The sequence below is a fragment of the Budorcas taxicolor genome, chromosome 9, assembly GCF_023091745.1.
Source record: "Budorcas taxicolor isolate Tak-1 chromosome 9, Takin1.1, whole genome shotgun sequence".
NCBI lineage: Eukaryota > Metazoa > Chordata > Mammalia > Artiodactyla > Bovidae > Budorcas > Budorcas taxicolor.
In genome coordinates this window covers 17,580,804-17,605,141 of record NC_068918.1, presented here as the reverse complement: position 1 = coordinate 17,605,141, position 24,338 = coordinate 17,580,804, and the positions used below count along the sequence as shown (strand labels likewise).

At 41.3% G+C, this 24,338-nt stretch overlaps 1 protein-coding gene across 1 annotated transcript in view; it reads left to right on the top strand.

Moving 5' to 3' along the window:
- TPD52L1 (TPD52 like 1) overlaps positions 1–18,496 on the top strand; it is a 33,185-nt gene extending 14,689 nt beyond the window's left edge. The window contains exons 3-7 of the mRNA XM_052645670.1: positions 4,799–4,900; positions 8,239–8,253; positions 10,182–10,220; positions 13,169–13,229; positions 18,368–18,496. Coding sequence (XP_052501630.1) covers positions 4,799–4,900; positions 8,239–8,253; positions 10,182–10,220; positions 13,169–13,229; positions 18,368–18,496 — 346 coding nt within the window. The remainder of the gene's footprint in view (positions 1–4,798; positions 4,901–8,238; positions 8,254–10,181; positions 10,221–13,168; positions 13,230–18,367) is intronic.
- Positions 18,497–24,338: the final 5,842 nt, after the last annotated feature.

Sequence of the window (24,338 nt, the reverse complement as noted above, 5' to 3'; positions counted from 1 at the left end):
AGTACAAACTATCAGTTGTAAGTTGAATAAGGTTTGAGGAGCTAATGTATAATATAATGACCATAGTTGAAAACACTACTGTATAAATGAAATTTGCTAAGAGAGTAGAACTTAATGTTCTCATCAATATATACCTGTGCATGAATGCTTAGTTGCTTAGTTTTGTCCTACTCTTTGTGACCCCCATGGACTGTAGCCTGCCAGGCGTCTCTGTCTATGGAATTTTCTAGGCAAGAATACTAGTGTGGATTGCCATTTCCTTCTCCAGAGGATCTTCCCGACCCAGGGATGGAACCTGCTTCTCTTGCGTCTCCTGCATTGCAGGCAGATTCTTTACCTTCTGAACCACCAAGGAAGCCCATATTCCCCCAAAGAAGGTGTTTGCTGGAGTTGCTTTAGAGCACGCAAGGACAAATTTCCCTCACTCATTTTAAGGTCACCATGGCTCTTCCCTAGAAGGGGAAAGTTCACGCTGCCAAGTCCTGACTTTGCACCTTGTACCTGAAGTCAGGGAATCCAACTGGACTCTGTTTCCTCCCTTTGGCCTCACAGGGCTCTTGCTCTGGTTGATTTCAGGTGCTGGGGATACAGTGATGATGAACAAGATGTGGTCCCCACCCTCAGGAAGTTCAGATAAGTCACAGAGAGGGACTCAGAAACCCTAATTGCAGCACAAAGAACAATGTTTGGAAAGAGCTGTGCAGAGGGGATTATGGGAACCCTGAGGAGAGGCACGCAACACAGACGTCTTAGAGCAAATACTCTCGAGTTTTCTGCCTCCCAGTGCACAACTGACAGCAACTGAGGATATCTTAACATTTTGACTTTTATTTAAGGAAGATGTATTAGTCTCCTGCTCTGCCAATTATGGAACTCAGCAGTGGTGTGATTCACATTTAGCTTAAAATAAGAGATGCTGCTGCTGCTGCTGCTGCTGCGTCACTTCAGTCGTGTCTGACTCTGTGCGACCCCATAGACGGCAGTCCACCAGGCTCCCCCATCCCTGGGATTCTCCAGGCAAGAACACTGGAGTGGGTTGCCATTTCCTTCTCCAATGTGTGAAAGTGAAAAGTGAAAGGGAAGTTGCTCAGTTGTGTCTGACTCTTTGTGACCCCATGGACTGCAGCCCACCAGGCTCCTCCGTCCATAGGATTTTCCAGGCAAGAGTACTGGAGTGGGGTGCCATCGCCTTCCCCAAAGAGATGTTAGTAATCTAAAATGTTAAATACTGCTTCCTTTTAAATTAGAAGGTTGTCAGTTCAATCAGAAGGTTAGCATTTAAGTTGTTTTTCATCATTTGAATATTATTGGACATATTTTTATGCAGTAGAGTTGAAAAACAGTTTTAAGGCAATGGCACCCTACTCCAGTGCTCTTGCCTGGAAAATCCCATGGATGGAGAAGCCTGGTAGGCTGCAGTCCATGGGGTTTCGAAGAGTCGGACATGAGTGAGCGACTTCACTTTCACTTTTCACTTTCACACATTGGAGAAGGAAATGGCAACCCACTCCAGTGTTCTTGCCTGGAGAATCCCAGGGATAGGGGAGCCTAGTGGGCTGCTGTCTATGGGGTCGCATAGAGTCGGACACGACTGAAGCGACTTAGCAGCAACAGCAGCAATATAAACTAAGTGGGCTTTCCAGGTGGCGTAGTGGTAAAGAATCCAATCCACCTGCCAGCGCAGGAGACACAAGAGACGTGGGTTCGATCCCTAGGTCAGGAAGATCCCCTGGAGAAGGAAATGGCAACCCATTCCAGTATTCTTGCCTGGGGAAACCTATGGACAGAGGAACCTGGCAGGCTGCAGTCCTTGGGGTCACCAAAGAGTTGGACACGACTGAGCACAGCACAAACTATGTACAGAATTTCATGGCACAGTGAAGGGAGTGAAATGCAACTATGCTGACTTCCTTGGGGGTTATCAGTGGCCTGACAGAAGGGCCCTTTTTCAAGATGCAGGCTCCTAGCATCTGGATGGGGATGCATATTACTTATTCAGTTTTAGGATCAAGCCCAATTAGGATGCACCATAAGGTACAAAGTCTGTGCAGTGCATAACTCCAGAACAGCCCTTCACTTAGGGTGTTATGTGTAATATGTGTCTTTCCCTATTCCCTAGGAAATGTCTGTTTAGTAATGAATGTTTAGTTTGATTTTATCATCTAGATAATACATGATTTTTACACTTCCTAAAAACACAGGCATTGTGTAAATAAATAACATATGGTGCTGATAATATTATAGACTTGTTTCTTCCTGCTAACAAAAAAGAATAATAGAATATCATATTACTAAAAATAGGTGGAGAAACAGTGGAAACAGTGTCAGACTTTATTTTGGGGGGCTCCAAAATCACTGCAGATGGTGATTGCAGCCATGAAATTAAAAGACGCTTACTCCTTGCAAGGAAAGTTATGACCAACCTACATAGCATATTCAAAAACAGAGACATTACTTTGCCAACAAAGGTCTGTCTAGTCAAGGCTATGGTTTTTCCAGTGGTCATGTATGGATGTGAAAGTTGGACTGTGAAGAAAGCTGAGCATAGAAGAATTGCTGCTTTTGAACTGTGGTGTTGGAGAAGACTCTTGAGAGTCCCTTGGACTGCAAGGAGATCCAACCAGTCCATCCTAAAGGAGATCAGCCCTTGGTGTTCTTTGGAAGGAATGATGCTAAAGCTGAAACTCCAATACTTTGTCCACCTCATGCGAAGAGTTGACTCATTGGAAAAGACTCTGATGCTGGGAGGGACTGGGGGCAGGAGGAGGAGACGACAGAGGATGAGATGGCTGGATGGCATCACCGACTTGATGGACATGAGTTTGGGTGAACTTCGGGAGTCGGTGATGGACAGGGAGGCCTGGCGTGTTACAATTCATGGGGTCACAAAGAGTCGGACATGACTGAGCGACTGAACTGACCTGAACTGAACTGAAAGTGAAAACCAACAATGGTATTTTAAAGCATTTGCTTAAAGTCTGATAGTATATTTAGGGCTGGATGACTTGTGGGAGGTGGAAGGGGTGGAGGTATAAGGGAAGTTCCCACATAATGGATATCATAGGACATAGTATTTTTGGAGGTGCCATATGCATGAAAGTTCTAGGCTAAGCAGGGAGCTTTGAGGGAACTTACCTGGGGACAGCGTATATTGGAATATGATGGTATGTGCATTATAATAATTGTTTTTCAGTTGCGATCCCATGGATTGCAACATGTCAAGCTTCCCTGTCCTTCACCGTCTCCCAGAGCTTGCTCAAACTCATGTACACTGAATCAGTGATGCCATCCAACCATCTCATTTATAACAATTAATTTTTAAAAAATCAGTTCAAATTTTTTGGTTCAGTTGAGATATAATTATATTAAGTATAACACATGTGCATATGTGCTGAGTCGCTTCAGTCATGTCCAACTCTTGTCACCCTAAGAACTGTAGCCCACCAGGCTCCTCTGTCCATGCATTCTCCAGGCAAGAATACTGGCGTGGGTTGCTGTGCTCTCCTTCAGGGGATCTTCCTGACCCAGGGATGGAACTCACATCTCTTATGTCTCCTGCATTGGCAGGCAGGTTCTTTACCACTGACGTCACCTGGGAAATCCAATATAATACATACAGCTCTGTAGACGTCTAGGCAGTGCAGTATAGTGACTTGACTTACATATTCCCTCAGGTTAGGTGCTTTTGTTTTCTGCTTCATTAATTAACGCTTGGAAATTCCCCAGGCTAGTGGACACACCACTGCCTTTCCTGCCACCATGCTCAAAACCTGAAGCCAGTCTTTTTGTCTTGTTCCATTTGTCACTAGTAACCTCTTGTCAAGTCTGTCCGTTCTCTCTCTTTAATCCATCACACCGCTCTGTTCTTTCTGCCTTGACTCCCAGTTCAGACCAACAGAGGCGCTTCCCCTTCGATCACTGATTCCTTCATCTAGTATTTATTCAGTTTCCCCTTTTTCCTGCTGCCAGATCCTAGGGACACAAAAATGAATGGCTTCCTTGTCCTCGGGGAGTCAGCCTTGTGGGGACATAGGTTTGGGAACAGATCATTGCAGTACTGTGTTCCTAAAACTGTCTTGAAAAAAGTCACTGTATTAGCTTAAGATTATGCACCCTTCTTACTCCAACCTCTCTCCATATTACAAAATAAGTACTAGTTCAGTTTTGCCTTTTTATGGTTCCTTTTACCCACATAAATAGTAAAAGCTTACATTTCTCTTTGAAATATGCATTCTCTAATCTGTTAGCTTTGATGGCTAGAGCTTTCATTGTCCTTTCATAGAGTTAATACATCTCTTTAAGAATAATTTTCTACTATCAAAGCAGTTCCATTATTTGTGATTAAAGATCTGCACATTCACATCTAGGCTTACAAATGTGTATTTTTTACTGAGTTCAGATTGCATGGTCTGACTTTCTTGCTGATGAGCAGCCACCAATCCATCCTTCCCAAAGAACAGAAGCAATTGCTTCTGTGGATCATCTTCCTAAATCTGTTTTGGAAAGGGAACTTTCAGAAGTTCCTTGGTGGCTCAGTGGTAAAGAATCTGCTGCAATGTGGGAGACCTGGGTTCGATCCCTGGGTTGGGAAGATCCCCTGGAGGAGGGCATGGCAACCCACTCCAGTATTCTTGCTGGAGAATCCCCATGGACAGAGGAGCCTGGCAGGCTGCAGCCCATGGGGTCCCAAAGAGTCGGCCAGGCTGAGCGACTAAGCCCACAGGAGAGAGAAGGACGATGAATGTATTATGGGCGGTCTTGATAACAAGCTGTTCTTATTTTTCTGTTTTATTTCTAGCTACAAGAAAACACATGAAACCCTGAGTCATGCGGGGCAGAAGGCAACTGCGGCTTTCAGCAACGTTGGGACAGCCATCAGCAAGAAGTTTGGAGACATGAGGTACTGTGGGGAAGAACCATGCGGAAGAGGCTAGGCCTTTGGCTTTCAGAGACAGGAGGGGCATTATCCATTGACTAGTCTTCCTAAGGCATTCTTTTCTTTAATTGGATTAAAATTTTACGTGCCTGATCCTATTGGTGACTGAGATACATTTTTATATTGGGACATTTTCTACCTAAAGGTCAGCTTAGTGGACCTGGTCACAGAGATGCCCTTTCTACTATTTAGTAAAAATAGAAGACAGAGGGTACCTTTAATCACCAGTAATAAGGAGAGATTCCAAAAGAATGCAGCACACACTGAATTTGAATCACTGTAACTTAAACTAAGTTAAAATATGCTTTCAGTGAATATGCTCTGATAAACTATTCTTGCCTACATTTTTGTACACATACAGCTAGTATTTATATTTTTTCTATGCTAAATATATAGATATTTATTCTTTTATTCTAAAAAGCTACCATGGATATATGCACCTGGTAATATTCTTTCTTTACTTTGGCAATGTATTGTGAATATATTAATAAATGTTTATTACATCTTTGTTTTCGGTGGATGTATTATCTTCCAGGGCAGAGCTGTACCAAAATTTTTAAACCAGTTCCTTTGCACATTTTGGTTATTTTCAGTATTTGTTATATAAAATTAGGGTGAATATCAAGATTTTGAACTAAGAACAATGTAGTATTGACCATTTTTATTTTTTATATTATATTCTAGAAAGTTATCTTACATACAGTTGCTGCTCTCATATTTTTTTGCTTATTTAAATGCCTATCATAGTTTATTTTGAATTTGGCTGATATGCTTAGGAGATTTTTCTTTATAAGTCAATGTCATTTTTGTCTCTAAAAACCAAGTTCAATTTTTAAAAACTTCTCAAGTACATTTTATGTTTCTTCTTTTTAAAAACTATGTGCATATTATTTTACTGGATTCTTAAATTATTGCTTTATGTATTACTCTGCAGCTTTGATGCCTAGAGGCAAATATTTATATCTTTGTGTTTAAGTTATTTTTTGACTTCAAAAATTACTGGATTGTGCCCAACATTCATGCATCATTTTAAGAACTTGGCATTCATGAGGCTAGAATTAAGTAAGTACATATGCATGAATCTGAGTACATTGCTTTATCTTCATTTTTGCTAATAAAGCAATAACGAAAAGCAATTAAAATTCTTCAGAGGCAGCATGTGATGAACCAGTATGCATTTTGGATTATTAATTAACCCTAGCTTTATTAGAATAAAATTTGCAGTCATTTCAATGGCAGGAAAGCATTTATCTAAACTAATTAAATAATTCCTTAAAACAGGAAAGACCTTATCACCAGTTATATCCAAGAAAATATATTTTGTCATGTTTATAAAGTTTGCTTCCCACATACTTAGTTGAAACAATGATCACAGTGGCATAATACTGCCGACAGGAACGGTGTTTCTCCAACTGTAGGAGACTTTACAGACACCTCTGAAGCTTGTTACATGCATATTCCTAGATTCCACCTCTCTCTCTTGAGCTTGCACCTCAGTCGGTCTTGGATGGCATCTAGGAATCTGTTTGAAATAAGCTCCCAGCTGATCTGACTTCAACTGGTTAGGTGTTGAGGAACCAAGTGTAACTTACCTGTACCTGGGCATTCTCAGTTATAAATGTAGACAAGAGTAACAAGATCATCAGGTTATTATGCAAGCAGCAGAAGACAGCATGCCATGTATTAAACATTCAATAAATGCTAGTTTTTACCTTTGCTAAGGAACTGTCTCAGTTACAAGGTGGCCCTCCAGGACAGAAATTAGGCAGAGCCCCTGAACAGGAGTGTGCTGTATTTCATGAGTTGTACAGAATGAAGACTGTGTTTCATACGTAGAGCGTGTTGACACACTCATGTTCCTGCATGAACTGGGCATAATATCAAGGTGTGTTAACTGCCTTTCCTCCTGTTTCAATGTGGCTTTGTTTTAGCATAATGGATAATCTGTTTCCCAGGAGTTCCAAACTTTTCGTTAATTACTGCTCTGTGTAGAGGACACAACACTTCCACTATAAAGTGTGTCTAAAAATATTGGGAAATGTAGTCTTTATTACTAGAGATTCAAATATGATCCTGTGATATTTTGTAGACCTATATTTTCCAATCTATATTTTTCTCAAGCTAAATATCTAACATCTATATATAAATGAGGATAAGTCCCTGTGGAAACAAGTTTTACAAAGGATTATTACTTTTGATTATACTAGAACAAGTAATATATGTAAAAATCATATTTGAAAATTACTTAAGTTTAATACAATAATGATTCTTAAATGAGAACAATTAGTGGGTTTTCAATTTAGGGTTCAAATTAACTTGTCAATTTATAAAATGATAGTGGGGAAATTTAAAAATTTTCTTGCAGGCATTTTACTTTGAACCCCTTTGCAGTCTGAAAGTATTAATATCATATTATTTTATATTTTGTTGGTTACATCATAATATCCCTTTGTGAATTCTGGGAACACATTTCTGAATTTGTTCAAAAATTGCCAGAAAAATTTAGATACCTTAGGAGAAAAACAGGACCTCTCAATTTTTTGTTTAAAATCATTACAAGTTAATACTCACAGGTTTCCAAAACTTAGAATTTGGACCTTTTAATAACTGAGTGAAAAACACTATGTTAAGATTTAATTTAGATGTTTTATAAAAACAACTATTTCCTGAGCTAAGGTCCTCCTTTTATCCTGATGACCCCTAAGTGAAAGCCCCTCAGCCAGTCCTGGAATTCTGCCTCCTTCTCCGTCTGCTGGATAACATGGCTAATAGCTACTTAACCAGATGGTTTTCTCTGAGGTTAACATGAAGTTACATTTATGAAAGGACTCTGTGACCAAATGCAAGCTACTGGAATCATTTTTATAATAATAATGTTGCCATCTTCTTGGCACTTCTGGGTGAATTTGCTCAAACAGCGTGTAATCTAGTGGAGAGGAAATCTTTGGACAAGGCTTGTATAACTTTTAACAGAGAATCCAGCTATAGCCATGAGAAAAACAGTGAGAAGCACCCATGGCGGATTCATGTTGATGTATGGCAAAACCAATACAGTATTGTAAAGTAAAATAAAAAATAAAATAAATAAAATAAAATTTTGGCTCAAAAAAAAAAAAAAAGAGTTGGTAAAGCAATTGTGAAGACATTAAAAAGTCAGTGCACTCAGAAAGAGTAAGGAACGGGGTCTCTTATCTTTTCCCTGGGGCTCTCGAAAGGGGACAGCGGGCAGTGTGGTCCTTTCTCTGCATCCCGATGCGCTAACCTTGCTCCTCCTTTTCTCTCTTGTGCTGCTCTGGCTGCAGGTCTCATTCCATCGGGTAAGCGCTGCCCCGGGGGCCCAACTGGCTCCCTCCCTCGAAGCTCCCTTCCTCCCCAGAGCACCACAGTGGGCGTGCCTCGGCCCCAAAGCTCTTTTCCCGAGAGTGTTCTCGACCAGGGAGTTACAGAGTTAGAGCACCTAATGTGTTTGCATCTGTTTCAGCACTTGTTTATCTCATTTCTGAATCATTTATTAATGCATCACTTTGGCTTGCTGAGTCATCCTCAGGGATCTCTTTCTGCATCATGCCCGTGGACAGAGGTCCTTAGAAGAAAAGGAAAGTGAAATTGTGCACTGCAGATATATATGAAACCCGCAGAAAGTAAAGTCGAGAAACAGAACAATTTCTTCTAGATTGTCATGTTTTTCTGAACTTCTTATTACTGTTATTTAGGCAGATGGTTCACCTTCAACTTTCTGTACCCTCTGGAGTTGAAGTGGAAACCCCAAATGTTAACACGTGTGCAATTGTGAGTCCCAGGTCTCTGAATTAAGCCTCCGTTGGGGTGGAATCTTATTATATAAATTTAAAAAAAAAATCCTTTCCTAAGAAAACTACCTGTATTTAAGAGATGCTACTGCTAAGTTGCTTCAGTCGTGTCCGACTCTGTGCGACCCCATAGATGGCATCCCACCAGGCTCCCCCGTCCCTGGGATTCTCTAGGCAAGAACACTGGAGTGGGTTGCCATCTCCTTCTCCAATGCATCAAAATGAAAAGTGAAAGTGAAGTCGCTCAGTCGTGTCCAACCCTCAGCAACCCCATGGACTGCAGCCTTCCAGGCTCCTCCATCCATGGGATTTTCCAGGCAAGAGTACTGGAGTGGTGTCCCATTGCCATCTCCGATTTAAGAGATGAATACGTGATAATGTTGATGAATTTCTTTTAGTAATTCTCTTTTTTAAATATAATTTATGAAGAAGTAGTTTGCCTATGATTTCTAAATGGAGTGTCTGTAAATATCCGCTGCATTTCTTTGTTCTTTTCTTTCTGAGTTCTAGTAAAGTTACTAACCCTAACCTCAGTGGATATTGTTAGGGAAGGTGAGGGTGGGTTTGATCCCTTACCTGTTAAGCTTCTTGGGAGAGGAGCAGGCAGGAACTGTGCTGGAAAGTGGATGAGGGAATGCTTGCCTAGGAAAATAAACCCCATTTTGCTTCCTCCCTCCACACACCGTGATTTCTAAGCGGAACTCACATAGAAATAACAGTCCGTCAGAGGGACAATGAATCAGTTGCTGTAGGATTAATAAGGTAAGATAGCTGATGCTCTTAGAAGTCTCAGAAAAGTTGATCCTTGTACCAGTTGTCCTAGGATGGAGGCGGAAACCCTAGCTCCCACGTTGGACTGTGTGAAATGTGTTTACTTGGCGTGTTTCCTTGATGGACTCATGTTAACTCTGTGTAGCCCTCTGATGAGCTTCAAATGGGATGACGAGCTGTTAGCTGCCTGGCTCTACCTTTTGGGCTCTGCCCCTTGTCCCTGACTGTCTTCCTGAAACAGGAGGAGGGAGCTGGACCAGAAGTCATGTCCCCAGAGTCATGTACTTGGGCTGCTGGCCTGAGCCAGGGGGGAATCAGACACTCTCCTCAGATTTCCTGGCTTACAGGGAAACTATAGGGTTGGCCAGAAATTTGTTTGGGATTTTCCATACGATCTTGCAGAAAACCCAAATGAACATTTTGGCCAACCCAATAAAATAATATGCAGCCTCGGACCATCTGCTCTTCCTTTATTCCTTGGAAATGATTGTGGCCCATCCTACCCAACAATAACAAATATCGTCTTGGTGGGGAGGGCAGGGAATACTTCAGATAGTTGACATTGCTGTTTTAAAACTGTGAATGAGGAGTTTCTCATGTACTTATATTGTACTATCTTCTTTTCTCTTTTTTTGTTTCCCCTTTAATCTGCTTTTGCCCTGAAGCTACTCCATTCGCCATTCCATAAGTATGCCTGCAATGAGGTAATGTGTAAATTAGTTTACATAATCTCAGTGCAGAATGTGTATGAAGTGTTACTGTTATTGTGGATTTTTTTCCTTTTTTATATGAGGGGAAGTGCCATGACCTATTATATTCTCTTTTCTGATGGCCCCAGGAAAAGAAGGCTGACAATGCTATAGAAGAATGGTTGCTGTGAAGGGCTCGGGCTATTGGCTGGACACACTAGTTTAAATCCAGCAGTCCCTGATTTGTATGACCTGAGACAGTTTACCGAATCTACCTCAATCTCCATTCTCTTGCCTGTATACTAGGAGAAATGAGAATCTGTCTACTTTAAATGACTGTTGTGAGATGTATGGTCTGCATAAAGCACTCGGTACAAGGCCTGGAACGTTCCAAGCACACCTGTAAAGGGGGAAATCATTTTATTACCACAGCATTAAATGAAAAAATAGGAGAGAAAGAGGGCTACAGTTCTAGAAAGGATAACATTAGGATTTGTTAAAGGATATATTAAGGTGAAGAGTCTACTGAACAATAAAAATACCATTAAGCTTATTGGTCAGCTGAAAACTCCAGAGGAAGGTGTTCCTCTGGCTTCCAGTTGGTGTGACATAGTGATATGATCAGATAAAATCAAAAGGTTAGACTGGGAGTCAGAGGATGCAGGTTGTAGCCCAGTTCTGCGAGGGGTAATCTTGGCAGCTTTGGGAAGATCATTTCGGTGATAGCGGTTTCATCACGCTTAAAAATAAAGGGCTAGAACCAGACTTTGGGCTCCTCCCACGGTGCTTCCAGGAACCCTTGGGCTGCCCTGGGCAGGGGCTCAGTGGAAGGACATCTGGCCCCTGGAGCCCTCCCTCACTTCATTCAGAACTGTGTCTCTTCTTTCCTGCTTTATATTACTTATTGCGGTGTGATTACATTCTAGAGGGAGCTCAGTTACTCTAAACAGTTCAAGCACTTTGAAGCCAAATTCTTTCTAGGGTTATTTGCGGTTTCTGCCTGTTCTCCAGCATGCACTCTAGTGTAATCAGATTAGAGGAGTGTCTGATTTATTATACCTGCTGATGTCTCTTCTACACTGGGGCTATGTTGTGACTTTGCAAGTTGGACCAGAGCATTTGATTTCCCTAATGTGGGGAAAAATAGAGAGCATAGATGGCTTAGTTTATATTTGAATGACTTGCTCCCCTAGCATGAGAACATTGACCAGTGCACCCTGCAGCCCTGAGCTTCCTTACTTGTTAAATTTTGTCTGCGTGTCCAAAGAAGGCTTGAAAAAAATTCGTATGGCTTTTCTCTGGGAGACAGAAATAATCAAATGACTTATGGGTCAAATGTGTTCCTTATGAGCTTGCCTGAAATTAACTTTTTTTAAAAAAGGGATTTTACTCAACTAACATCCACTATGAACCATTAGGATGAACTAAGTGTCTGCCCACTGTGGTCCTATACAACTGATGGATAACAGGTAGTCATGTGACCAGCTTGGTCAAATAAAATGTGCGTTGGAAGTCAGGTGCTAGTAAGTATATGCTTTTGAATCACTCTCATGCAATTTCACTAGTATTTCATCATGAGACAGGTACTGTAGAGGATTGCTCATAGGAATTTGACTCATATTTGAGTCATATACAAGATGTGATGCTGTGCTTGGTCCCTCCGGGCTCACCATTGTTAATTCATGCAACCTGGATGCAAATGGATTTCTGACCATCCAGAGTATCAGCCTTGACAGACAAACTCTAACAAAGACAAATTCATTCAAAAACATATTCTGCATGTTAGTTTTCTCTTGATAGTATTACAGCCATGCTATAGCCCACACCACACAATGAAGCCCGTGTTTTATAACTAGTCTCCCTTATAAAGTTTCTTTAGGTCATTTCTCTTATTTTATTTCTTCTGCACTCAAGAGAGACTAGAAACTGGCGTATCAAATATAGTAACATTCAGTTGAATTATTTGACCTGAAAATGACGACAGTCACTGTTGCTGAAAGCTGACATGAGTACTAGATTTAAGATTCATTTTTAATTCAGTTCCAGTTGCCTTAGTTGGACTGAGCTGATATCATTGGACTTGGTGGATATCACTTTTAAGGGTAACGATGTCATTAACTCATAATTTCATGTAGACAAATACAGTATCGGAAACCAAAAAGCACCACTGAGAAATCTAAATCTTAGAAGTATAAACATGGTATGTAGATTATTTAACACAATGACTGAGTTACAAATAAAACGTCAGTAGACTGCAAGGTTCTGTCTAGTGAGAACAAATAAGTATCTTCTCTGAAAGGAAATATAACACGTGAATAGCACCGTTTTGATCAAGCATTAGACAAGTAATAAGTATATTTCAACCTAAAATAAAGAAGGCATTGACTTACAGAAACACTGCTTCCTGGACACTGACAAAATACTTAGTTTTAAAACTTAAAAACTTTAACGTTTGAAAACATATGAACCTTTTTCCCCCTGTAGCTATTTCTGTCTTGTCTCACATTCACTAAAAATAAATGACTTTTAAAATTCCATGTGGGAAAACTTGAACATGACATTCTTCAGATAGACTTTCCAGTGGTTATAAAATAACTGGGTTTGGAAAAGGCGTATTGTGATAGAAATCATTAATTAGTAAATGAAAAATTAAGCTATCACTTCTTTGACTCACTGGGAATGATTTATGGTTCAACATGGAATTATGCCAGTTTTAGCCTTGCCAAATGCTATATTATTTATTCTATAGCTGAGCATCTGACAATTTTACTTAGAAAAATCCCATGGCAGGTTATGGTTTCTGGATCTAACCTAGCAGAAGTAAAATATCTTTTAAAACATGGTTGGTGTAGGTGGCCAACCAACAGCTAGCTCTGGTGCAGAGGTGATGTTTGAAACCAGATAGCACAGTTGCTAACTCAGCTAGGTCTTTGGAGCTGACCTCTCTTTTTTTGTTATTTTAGGAATTCTCCTACTTTCAAATCATTTGAGGAGAGGGTTGAGACAACTGTCACAAGCCTTAAGGTACAGATGAAGTAAAATTTGCGTCATGGGGTTCATGAATCAGGAAAGCTTAGTCGCTTGGTTCCAAAGGTGGGGCCACCAGCATTTGGTTCCAAGGCTGCCACCAAGAAGGCAGCCTTGCACCGAGTCACTTTTCTTCACATGTAAATCTGTAAATAAAACCAGTATTGAATATTGTTACTGTATATGTACGAAGTTGTTCATGTAAACCATTCAGGAGTGAATTGTGCATTCAAGTGAACTGGGGTTTGCGTTGATCTCTTTGCTGGTTAGAACTCTTAATGCTATTACTCAAGAGGCAGGTATGTGATAGATGAATGTGGATAGGACAAACCATACGTGAACTCTGAATTTAGAGTGGAAGGGAAATTTCCGTAACAGCTCAGAGCTCCTCTGATTTGGTGTATCAGTAGAAATAAACTTGGCTCCATGGGTTATCCTGCCATCCACCACCCCTCAACTACTTAGATTTGTCTACTCCGTTCACATATTGAGCACAGCACAGCATGAAGGCAAAATGAAGCTGAGTCACAAAATGTATTATTTTGTAATGGTGCATTTGTTCTCTGGATATACACTGAAAAGATGCCTGTTGTATAGTAGGTGCTAAAAAAATTGATTGAATTTCATGTTTGAGCATAGATAAATTAATGTACTGAAGATAAAAGAGCAAAAATAGAAGCAGTCTAATCTTAAATGTAGAGCACATTTAAAACAGGAAAAATCATGGATACTACTAAGGATTTTTTTTAAAGATATTACCTAAACATAATTACATCTTGATATTATCACTATTTTGTATACAGTCCATTTCTGTATTTCCCTGTAACTGGGAAAATTAAGAACATGTGTGACCTTTAACTAGCTCAAGAGCAGATATAGGTATGTGCTGATTACCCAGCTGCTTCTGAATCATGCAGCCCCCACATATGTTGCCAGGCGAGAGTTTATGAGATTGTAAGTAATTCCTTCCTGGAGGTCCTACATGCGCTTCTCAATTTTGAGCTGGAGGGTCCTTCCCTTTAGAGGAGGGTTTTTACATGATTTTCTCTTTTCCAGGCCTGTGATTAGGTGTTTAAGGCCCAAGAATGAAATTATTACTCAGCATTTACCATGCTTTCATTGACTCCGGTTACGAGCAGTTTCTAGTTGTACAGTTTTACTGCTCTGCTTGTCAACGTTATCATTTATTGAGTGTTTAGGAACCAGGAGGAGCCATTATATTGCCCCTATTTGTAGAGAAAACTTTTGGTAGGGAGGGACATGCAGTGTCACAGAGATTTCTCTTATTAAAATACCTAGTTTCAAAAGAGAAGATTCAAAAAACCCTAGGGGTTAATTTCTCAACATTTGGTTCTCAGCCTTAGACAGTCCAAGAAGGATGGATTTTGTTGTTAGCTCAATTCTGACACAGGAAACGTTGTACATTTTGGGGTTTCCTTTAAAAGAAGGAGATATGAAGAAGCAAAAGAAGAATAAAGAACAACCTATTTACTTTTGCTTTAAGGAAAGTCTGGTAAGCTTACAGGACACATATGATTCAAGAGTTTGATCCACACTGTCAGCCTCTCACTTTTCTCGCCTCATCTGAATGGAAGGTGTAGAGCGTGCCTCCTCCCTCAGACGTGTACAAAACCAACTCCGCCAACTGCATACTAGCCTGTGTCAAGACCGCCTGAAAGCAGGTCCTATATCCGCATGACTGCCCATAGATTTTACAAGACTCACATCCCACCCAGCTCCTGGGTCATGGCCAATGCTAGCTTCCCTCTTTCCTGCCCACACAGTGGAGAAGAGCTGATAATCATTCTTTGTGTCAAGCCGTCAATTACAAATTCCTCATTCCTTTTGTTCCCCAGACTAGACAGTAGATGTTTAACCCTTCCTACATTGTTTATTTTCTGTGTAGTTTACTGTTGTGTTCTGAATCTTCTCCAAAGCTTCTGTAACTTTCTTCAATTCTGAATCCTGAGGCTGTTTCCTGCTGAAGGAATGACTCATGAATCAGTAAGGATGAGTGAAATAACCTGCAGGTCGATATGCTGTATTCGTACTGACACATACTGCTTCAAGCCTGATTTTTCAAACACCACTCAGAGGGGACCATGTTCATATTTGAGTTCTATTAGAAATAATGTTCTGCTGTGAAGTGAGGTCCGTTCCTGCCATCTTCTCACACAGTCTGTCACACCATCTGGCATTTGTACCCAATGGATCATTCGGTGGATCATTCTTAGTTTATACCCAATTGTGTAGTTAGTTTGATTTTCCAGGAAAACTTGCCAACTCATCCAAATCATGTAAAGGTAGTCCTTTCCACCGACATCCTTGTAATGCACATCCTTATAATACACATCCGTGTATTGCTTGAAATCTTGGCTGGTGTAACCTGTGTACTCAATAAGCACCATTTCTATTTCATCTAAAACAAGCAAACAAAGCAGGCCTAGAATCAGCTCCTACGAAACCATATTTGAAACACTGTTCTACCGTGTTCCAGTGAATCATGAGCAATGACATCCTCTGTTCCATATCAAGCAGAACATATTTTCAGTGCACCTACTTTTTGATAAGCACATTGTATAGCCTAAATTAAAACCTCAAAAAAGGTAAGACATATTATACTTATTGGTTCTTTGTGTCCTTTCAACTAGACATTTTATTATGAGAGACCAGGAAACCCAATTCAGTAATTCAAAGAAATTTCTTTTTGCTAAGAGCAGTTGTAATTTTGGGGACATAGTGACAAATTCTTGGATGAAAAACCATTTTGAAGGGAAGAGTTCACGAGAAGCTTATTATTCACATCTCTGCTTCAGCACATATGCACGTGCTAAGTCACTTCAGTTGTGTCCAACTCTTTGTGGCTCTATGGGTTAGGGTTAGGGCTAGGGTTGGCATGCCATTCTTCAAGGGATCTTCCCAGCCCAGGGATCGAACCCAAGGCTCTCAAGTCTCCTGCATTGGCAGGGAGTTCTTTACCACTAGCGCCATCTGGCGGAGAAGGCAATGGCACCCCACTCCAGTACTCTTGCCTGGAAAATCCCATGGACAGAGGAGCCTGGTGGGCTGCAGTCCATGAGGTCGTTGAGGGTCCGACTGAGCGACTTCACTTTCACTTTTCACTTTCGTGCATTGGAGAAGGACATGGCAACCCACTCCAGTGTTCTTGCCTGGAGAATCCCAGGGACAGAGGAGCCTGGTAGGAGGCCGTCTCTGGGGTCGCACAGAGTCCGACACGACTGAAGCGACGCAGCAGCAGCAGCAGCAGCAGCAGCAGCAGCAGCGCCATCTGGGAAGCCCACATCCTTGGCTTTAGGCAGTACTTTAGTATTGTAGTGTGTGGTCATTAAACTCACATGGTTAGGAAACCCCTTTAGTCCACTCCTTTCTTTGCTAAATTGCTTCATTTCAAAGTGGTTTCCTCCTTCTTTAATTTTCTCTTTTGGTTTGAGAAGTTGAAAACTAGAAGAGAAGAATAAAACAAAGCCCAGAAGAATACATCAGTAGTTGGTATTCACCTGACTCATTACTCTGTGACTGAATGCGACTAAAGAGGAAGATGAAAACTATTAGTAGAGTCAATTACATTGAATTAGACTTGTCTCTCAGAAAATAAGCATAGTGAAAAACTAGGTAGTTGAAGCCAATCCCCTGCTTCTTCCCAGTGTTAAGATAACAGAGTAGAGGGGGAATCAGTGCTCTGCGCCTGAGGTCTGCAAACTAAGATGGATAGACTGAATCCAGCTGGTCCCCTATTTTTGAGTGATCTGTATGCTAAGAAATGATTTTTACTATTTTCTTAATGGTAATTATTCTTCAAAGGAAGAATAATATTTTGTACTTTGAAAATCAAATTACATGAAATTCATATTTCAGTGTCCATACATACAGCTTTTATGGAACTCAGCCATGCTTATTCACTTACATATGATCTTGGCTGCTTTCTACCGTTGCTGATTTGAGTATTTGTGACAGAGACTATGGGGTTCTCAAGTCTAAAATATTTATAATCTGTCACTTTCCAGAATGAGTTTTCCAATCTCAAGCAGAGTGGAAAAACTCAACTTAGGAACTGAATTTACAGAGGCAGAGGGATTTTAGTGACAGTGGGAGAAAAGCATGTGTGTGATTTGCGAGAACTGACCTGCTTTCAAAACCTGGTTAAAGGTTTTAAAAGGCAGGCCAGGCAATCAGCAGGTACATTCCCCAGTGCAGTCTATGTCCTTGTGAGTGATCATAAGTGACAGTGAGGTGTAGATAGAATTCTGGCAATAGCCACATTATCTATTCTGTGCCTTTCTTTTCCTCAAAGTGTTTTTCCATATTGTTACTGGTTAAAGGAGGGCCAAGACTTGCATTAAGCCTTTGGGGCCGTTAAATATTCTTTTGAAAGACCTTTTACTAAGAAATTTTTCAAAGTACTTAACCATATTCCTTAATTATAAATTGATTTCTTCCTGACTATGGTCTTATTAGCCAACAACACGTATACCAAAAGAGAGCATCTGAAAGCATCATAACTTTGCATTGTAAGGTATATCCTCCTATTAAGACCGCTGCCTGGAAAGATATGAGGTGACTAATGCTTAAGCCATGATTCATCTCCAACTCTCAAAGTAGAGACCAGAGATCATGTTCCCTTGATCCACCCTGCTTTCCAAGAGACATTTACCAGAACTTCAGATTGCCTTGTTAAGTCTCAAAAGGAAAAGTTGGCGTCGCTTAAAGGGGTTCCTGCATTTGTAAAATTGGGGGGATTTATCTAACATTCAATTCTGTTTTGATTAAATTGGTTCTCTGGGTGACTGAAGAGACGGTGCAAATCCACAGATCTGGACATGCCCCTGAAGGGACTGGGAATTTTAGATGTAGAAGGGACAAAGAGAATATTGCTGAAGTTAGAGAGACAAAGAGTGTTGTACAACTTAAAGTTTCGAGTCCAGTCCCCAAACCCAAATATGATTGACACCCTAGCCCTCTGTGAAAGGAAACTTAACTTCTCTACATCCTTGGCATCCCCTTTTCATGCCCGCTCAAGAAAACAAGTATTTCTGAACTTCAGAGTAATCCATCTTATTTTTTAAAATTACGAAAATGACAAACTAACTGTACCTGTGCCTCTTGGCCCGTTTCAGACGAAAGTAGGCGGGGCGAACCACGGCGGCGGCAGCTTCGAGGAGGTGCTGAGCTCCGCGGCCCACGCCAGCGCGCAGAGCTCGGCCGGCGGCCCCCGGCTGGCCGAGGGGGCGGAGCTACAGTGCTAGGGCCCCGCCCTGCCCGCGCGCCTCGGCAAGGAAGACCACTGTCCCGCGGGAAGACACAGGCCTTGACCTTGTTCTTCAAATGGCTTCGCCTCAAAGTTTAATTAAATGATTTACATTTGAATTCGTGTCTTTGCTGGACCACACAACCATTTAAGAGTTCCTAGATTGTCATCTTTTAAAATGTCAACTTCAGCAGGTACACAGTTGGTCATGACCCTTGTTTTTGTGTAATTCAACATGTTTTCCAAACCTGTAGCTGTTAATTATTTGCTTTGATTTTTGCTTGAACTTCTATAGGAAGTGCATGTCTTTGAAGGCTAAGTGGCCCCTTTCAGTTCTGTCCGCTGGATGGCTCTCTTTCTAACTGGCTCCAGCAGGGAATGAGATGGCACTGCAAATATCTTCAAACTGCTTGTGAGCTCCCTCACCTACTGCAATTAATTCCTTATGCTTATTTGAGCAATTAAAATAATTGATTTTAATGATAACTTTGAATCCTTAATTTCTTTACGTTTCAGGGCTGTTGATGAACGTGATAGGTGGTAGTGTAATTCTGCAGATGCTGTTTTAAAATCAACTTCTACTGCTAATCTGGAGAATATAAGAGGATACATAAGTAATTATAACCTCTGCTACTTTAGGATGCTAAAACAATCTCCGATTCTGAAATTCTCTTAAATCTACCTAGAATAGTACTTAACTCAGGTAACTACTGAGTTAAGTACGCAAGAAACAGATGCAAAAGGATTTGCTAGAAAATGGTAGAAGCAGAGTTCTGCCACTCTTTCCAGTATGCAAACTGCTCACATTAAAAAAAAAAAATCATCTTAGTACAATCAGATTTCTGCAGTAATGTTTACCTTCCACATCACAAACTTCTCTTTTCTTCTCGATGGGAACGTACGTTTGTTGTTAGGTAGCAGGTAGCATTTATTATTAGTAGTGGGTGTCGGGGGGTGGGGGGTGTATAATTTCCTCAGTTCTGTCTCATTGCAGCAAAAATTTGAAATGGCAGACCAGTGTTGCAGCTCTGTTACAGCTGTTTTATTGGGCAAGCAAAGAAGAGTACACCCTCGAGGCATGAGGGTGGGCCAACCCAAAAGGAGACGCCTCAGTCTGTCTTGGCTTCCTCCTTTGATTCATTCATCTCCTCCTCCCCTTGAGCCTGCCCTCTGCCAATTGGAGTAGGCAAGAAGGGGGCATGTTGGTTTCACCTGAAGTTCTCACTCCAGGCTGCGGATTTTCTTCTGTTCCGTTTTCTCAGGCTTTTCTCTGTCTTTTAGCCGCCACCATTTTGGACTCCTTTTTTCTATTCTAATTACCTGACAGTAGCATCCTGTAGCTACATTTTTAAAATGTACACTCTAGAATGTAGAATAGATTTACCAACTAAAAAAAAAAACAACAACCAACTCCAAATTTAAATATAGTAATATGTTATTTATAGATATATATAATCCATATAATATGCATAACATAGTATGTTCATTGTTCATTTTGTAACTTCATTAGATAGAAGTGGGTATTTGTGACATATTGAAATAAAGCTAACTTTAAAAAATTCTATTCACATTAATGGAGCAGAACAATCCATATACCTAACTGAAAATCCAACTGGTTCAGGGACACAGAATCTCCGAGGCCTGGACTCTTGGGAGCAACAGGTGTGGGGGTGTAAACGAACCAGAGTAGACAAATGTGGACAAAGGAGCTCTGCCAGCCGAAGTGTTGGCATTCTCCCTAACCTAGCCTTCCAGCCTGCTGGCTGAAGCCAAACCATGTCTAGCTGGCTTGTGAGTGTGTTGCTTGCCCACTGCTATGGTGCGCCCTTGGTCTCTCTGTCCAGTCTACAGTGGCCTGGTCACCTCTTATAAACTCACTGCCACCTTCTTTTGGCCACATTCAGCACACTGCATTGTATTAGAAAATGCAGTTACATTGCTATAAACAAATGTCTTCATTCACCAACCCATTTCTACACACAATAGTCTCAACCTTACAATCTGAAAACACAGCATGAAAACTGGGCAGAAAAATGATCAAGAAAATTAGTGTTAATGCTCAAAGCTAAAATAAACTATATCTTAGCTGTTTATTTTAAATCATTCTTCAAAAATTCTATTTTGATGTTTTATAAAAACTATATTCCTATCACCTCTATTAATTGTTAAATTTTTAAAAATTATTCCCTCTGAGCGAGGAGTGGTATGATGGCCATGATGTCTTTTTTTCATTCTGCCATGAGATGTGTGATGAATAACTCACATCACTTCAGTTCAGTTCAGTTCAGTTGCTCAGTCGTGTCCAACTCTTTGTGACCCCATGAATCACAGCACACCAGGCCTCCCTGTCCATCACCAACTCCCGGAGTTCACTCAAACTCATGTCCATCGAGTTGGTGATGCCATCCAGCCATCTCATCCTCTGTCGTCCCCTTCTCCTCCTGCCCCCAATCCCTCCCAGCATCAGGATCTTTTCCAATGAGTCAACTCTTAGCATGAGGTGGCCAAAGTATTGGTGTTCCAGCTTCATCCTCAGTCCTTTCAATGAACACCCAGGACTGATCTCCTTCAGAATGGACTGGTTGGATCTCCTTGCAGTCCAAGGGACTCTCAAGAGTCTGCTCCAACACCACAGTTCAAAAGCATCAATTCTTTGGCGCTCAGCTTTCTTCACAGTCCAACTCTCACATCCATACATGACTACTGGAAAAACCATAGCCTTGACTAGACGGACCTTTGTTGGCAAAGTAATATCTCTGCTTTTCAATATACTATCTAGGTTGGTCATAACTTTCCTTGCAAGGAGTAAGCGTCTTTTAATTTCATGGCTGCAATCACCATCTGCAGTGATTTTGGAGCCCCCCAAAATAAAGTCTGACACTAAGCCATGCCATGTGGGGCCACCCAAGACGGGAGGGTCATGGTGGAGAGGTCTGACAGAATGTGGTCCACTGGAGAAGGGAATGGCAAACCACTTCAGTATTCTTGCCTTGAGAACCCCATGAACAGTATGAAAAGGCAAAATGATAGGATACTGAAAGGGGAACTCCCCGGGTCAGTAGGTGCCCAATATGCTACTGGAGATCAGTGGAGAAATAACTCCAGAAAGAATGAAGGGATGGAGCCAAAGCAAAAACAATACCCAGTTGTGGATGTGTCTGGTGATAGAAGCAAGGCCGATGCTGTAAAGAGCAATATTGCATAAGAACCTGGAATGTCAGGTCCATGAATCAAGGCAAATTGGAAGTGTTCAAACAGGAGATGGCAAGAGTGAACGTCGACATCCTAGGAATCAGCGAACTAAAATGGACTGGAATGGGTGAATTTAACTCAGATGACCATCGTATCTTCTACTGTGGGCAGGAATCCCTTAGAAGAAATGGAGTAGCCATCTTGGTTAACAAAAGAGTCCTAAACGCAGTACTTGGATGCAATCTCAAAAACAACAGAATGATCTCTGTTCGTTTCCAAGGTAAACCATTCAACATCACATCACTTAAGTAGAATAATTAAAACAGTCGTTGGTTGGCAGGTCTCATTTTCTCATTGCCTAATGACTCTGGAGCTGCCTGTGTCTCCCTGACTTTTGACGGGCAAGTGTATCCCAATTTGACCCGCTGCTGAGTTGCCCTATTTTGTTCAGCTGGGCTCAGCTCACATGCAGTATTTTCAAGTGTTCCACAGTACTGAACAGGATTTGCACACAATGGACATATTTGGCTAACAAATCAAAACAGCTTCAGGCTAGATCAGCACCAAGTATATGAAATGATATTATATGTATGATACCAAAAATACATGTCAATAATAAAAAACTCCAATATGAATTGTGATTACAAAATATTTTTGAAGTAAGCCATTCTGTAATTTAACCATTTAGCACTTATTAAATCCTGTTGTTTTGATGGAGAATATTCATAAGTTCACACACCTTTATCTCATCAACTATGACTACTGATAGTCATGTCAGCAAAACAGTCTGCATTTTCCCTAGATTACACATTTCTTATAGATCTGGTCATGAACCATGGAAAAGAGAACTGTGTGCTTTACTGTGAACACTCCTGATAAGCCATGCCACTCACAGTGGTCAATGTGAAGAGGACACTGGGGATCTAAGTGACTGTTCTGCCACTGTACGTTGTTCCAAAATTACGTCAGCCTGAAAGTTGCTGAACTTCACTGTATAGTAGTGCAAAAGGTTGTGAACTTTAACCCCAACCCTCTCCTCTCACTTTTTATCAGGTTGGGGTGTGGATGGGTACAATAAAAGAATGTAACCGGGAAGGGTTAATTTTGAATTCATGTTGCTTATATGACTTTAACCCTCATTTTGCCACTTTGGGGGTTTCCCTGGTGGCTCTGATGGTAAAGAATCTGCCTGCAATGTGGGAGACCTGGGTTCGATCCCTGGGTCAGGGAAGATCACCTGGAGAAAGGCATGGCAAGCCACTCCAGTATTCTTGCCTGGAGAATTCCATGGACAGAGGGGCCTGGCAGGTTTGCAATCCAGGGTTGCAATGAGTTGGACATGACTGAGCGACTAACACTTTGCCACCTTGTTATTGTAGGCATACATAACTGCCTGCCTTGGGGAGATAACCTGAGCCCACCTACCTGTGAAGGACAGTAAGGAAGTGAAACTAACATATCCATCCCCCTGCCTAAGGCTTGCCGTTTGCACCATCCCCCTGCCTGAGGCTTGCCGTTTGCACGGGCTGAATAGTCTTTTCACTTGTTCCCTCACCTCCCTCAGTCTCTGATCCATTGAAGAACCTGGCAACTAGGCCCTGGGAAGATGGTTATTTTGAGGTGCTATCTTGCCATCTTCTTGGTCAGCCAGCTTTCCGAATAAAGTTGTCTTCCTTAACACCTTTTCTCAGATGTATTGGCCGATCTTTGACAAGCAGAGGGAGCCTGGATTTGGTAACAGGGAGATGGTGATAATGTGACATGGAAAGCAACTGTTTCAAACCCGGTGTTTAAATATATTATTCCAGTAAGCAAGATTTAGGAGTAAATGTGAACCCTCATGTGGCAGGTAAATGAAAAACTGAGATGATCATGACTAGTATTAAGTCTGACCCAGGAAAAACTTCCAAAGTCTCTGTGTGGATTTGTGAAAATTACAGCAGGCAAACATCCCAATAAAACTCCAGGGTCACGGAACATCTTCTGGTTCTAAATGTCTGAACTTTATCTGGGGTTATTTTGTGTGTATGATTTCATGCCAGGAGGAAAAGAAAAAAAACTCCAAAATCTGATATGGTTCTGTTTTCTTGCTAATTGTATCTCCAGTACTAACCAGACTTTGTTGACTTCCAGCCATTTACTGGTTTTTACATAGTGTGGCTGTGATGCAACAGCATTTCAGTGCAGAGCAACACGGCTCTTTGCAGTGCGGATCGGCTCTATGTACACGTGTGTGTCGTCTCCGAAGAGATCACGGCACCTTGCTTCCGGCAGACTGGGTATCCATGGATACTGCAAAGTGTTTCCAAAGAAACGCTGCCTAGAATTCTCACCATGCCAGCCTTTTTAGGCCTTCTTCAAATGGAAACTGACATCTGAATTAAAGGGATAGGCATCATGCTTCCACCAAACTCTTGAGCTGGCCTACACGGACAGCCATCCTTTCTCCACCATTCAGTGGCTGTGCATCACTTAAAGGCAAGCAGGGAAATTACTTACCCTGTGAAAGGGAAACGAAGGGAAGAAGCCAGGTCTGACGTGATCGCTCCATAAGGTTCAATGACCCAGTAATAACTTATTACGTATTTCTTGTCTGCTAATAAATATAATCAAGGCCTGAAAAATATAAACCAGCCAGGGGAAAAGCA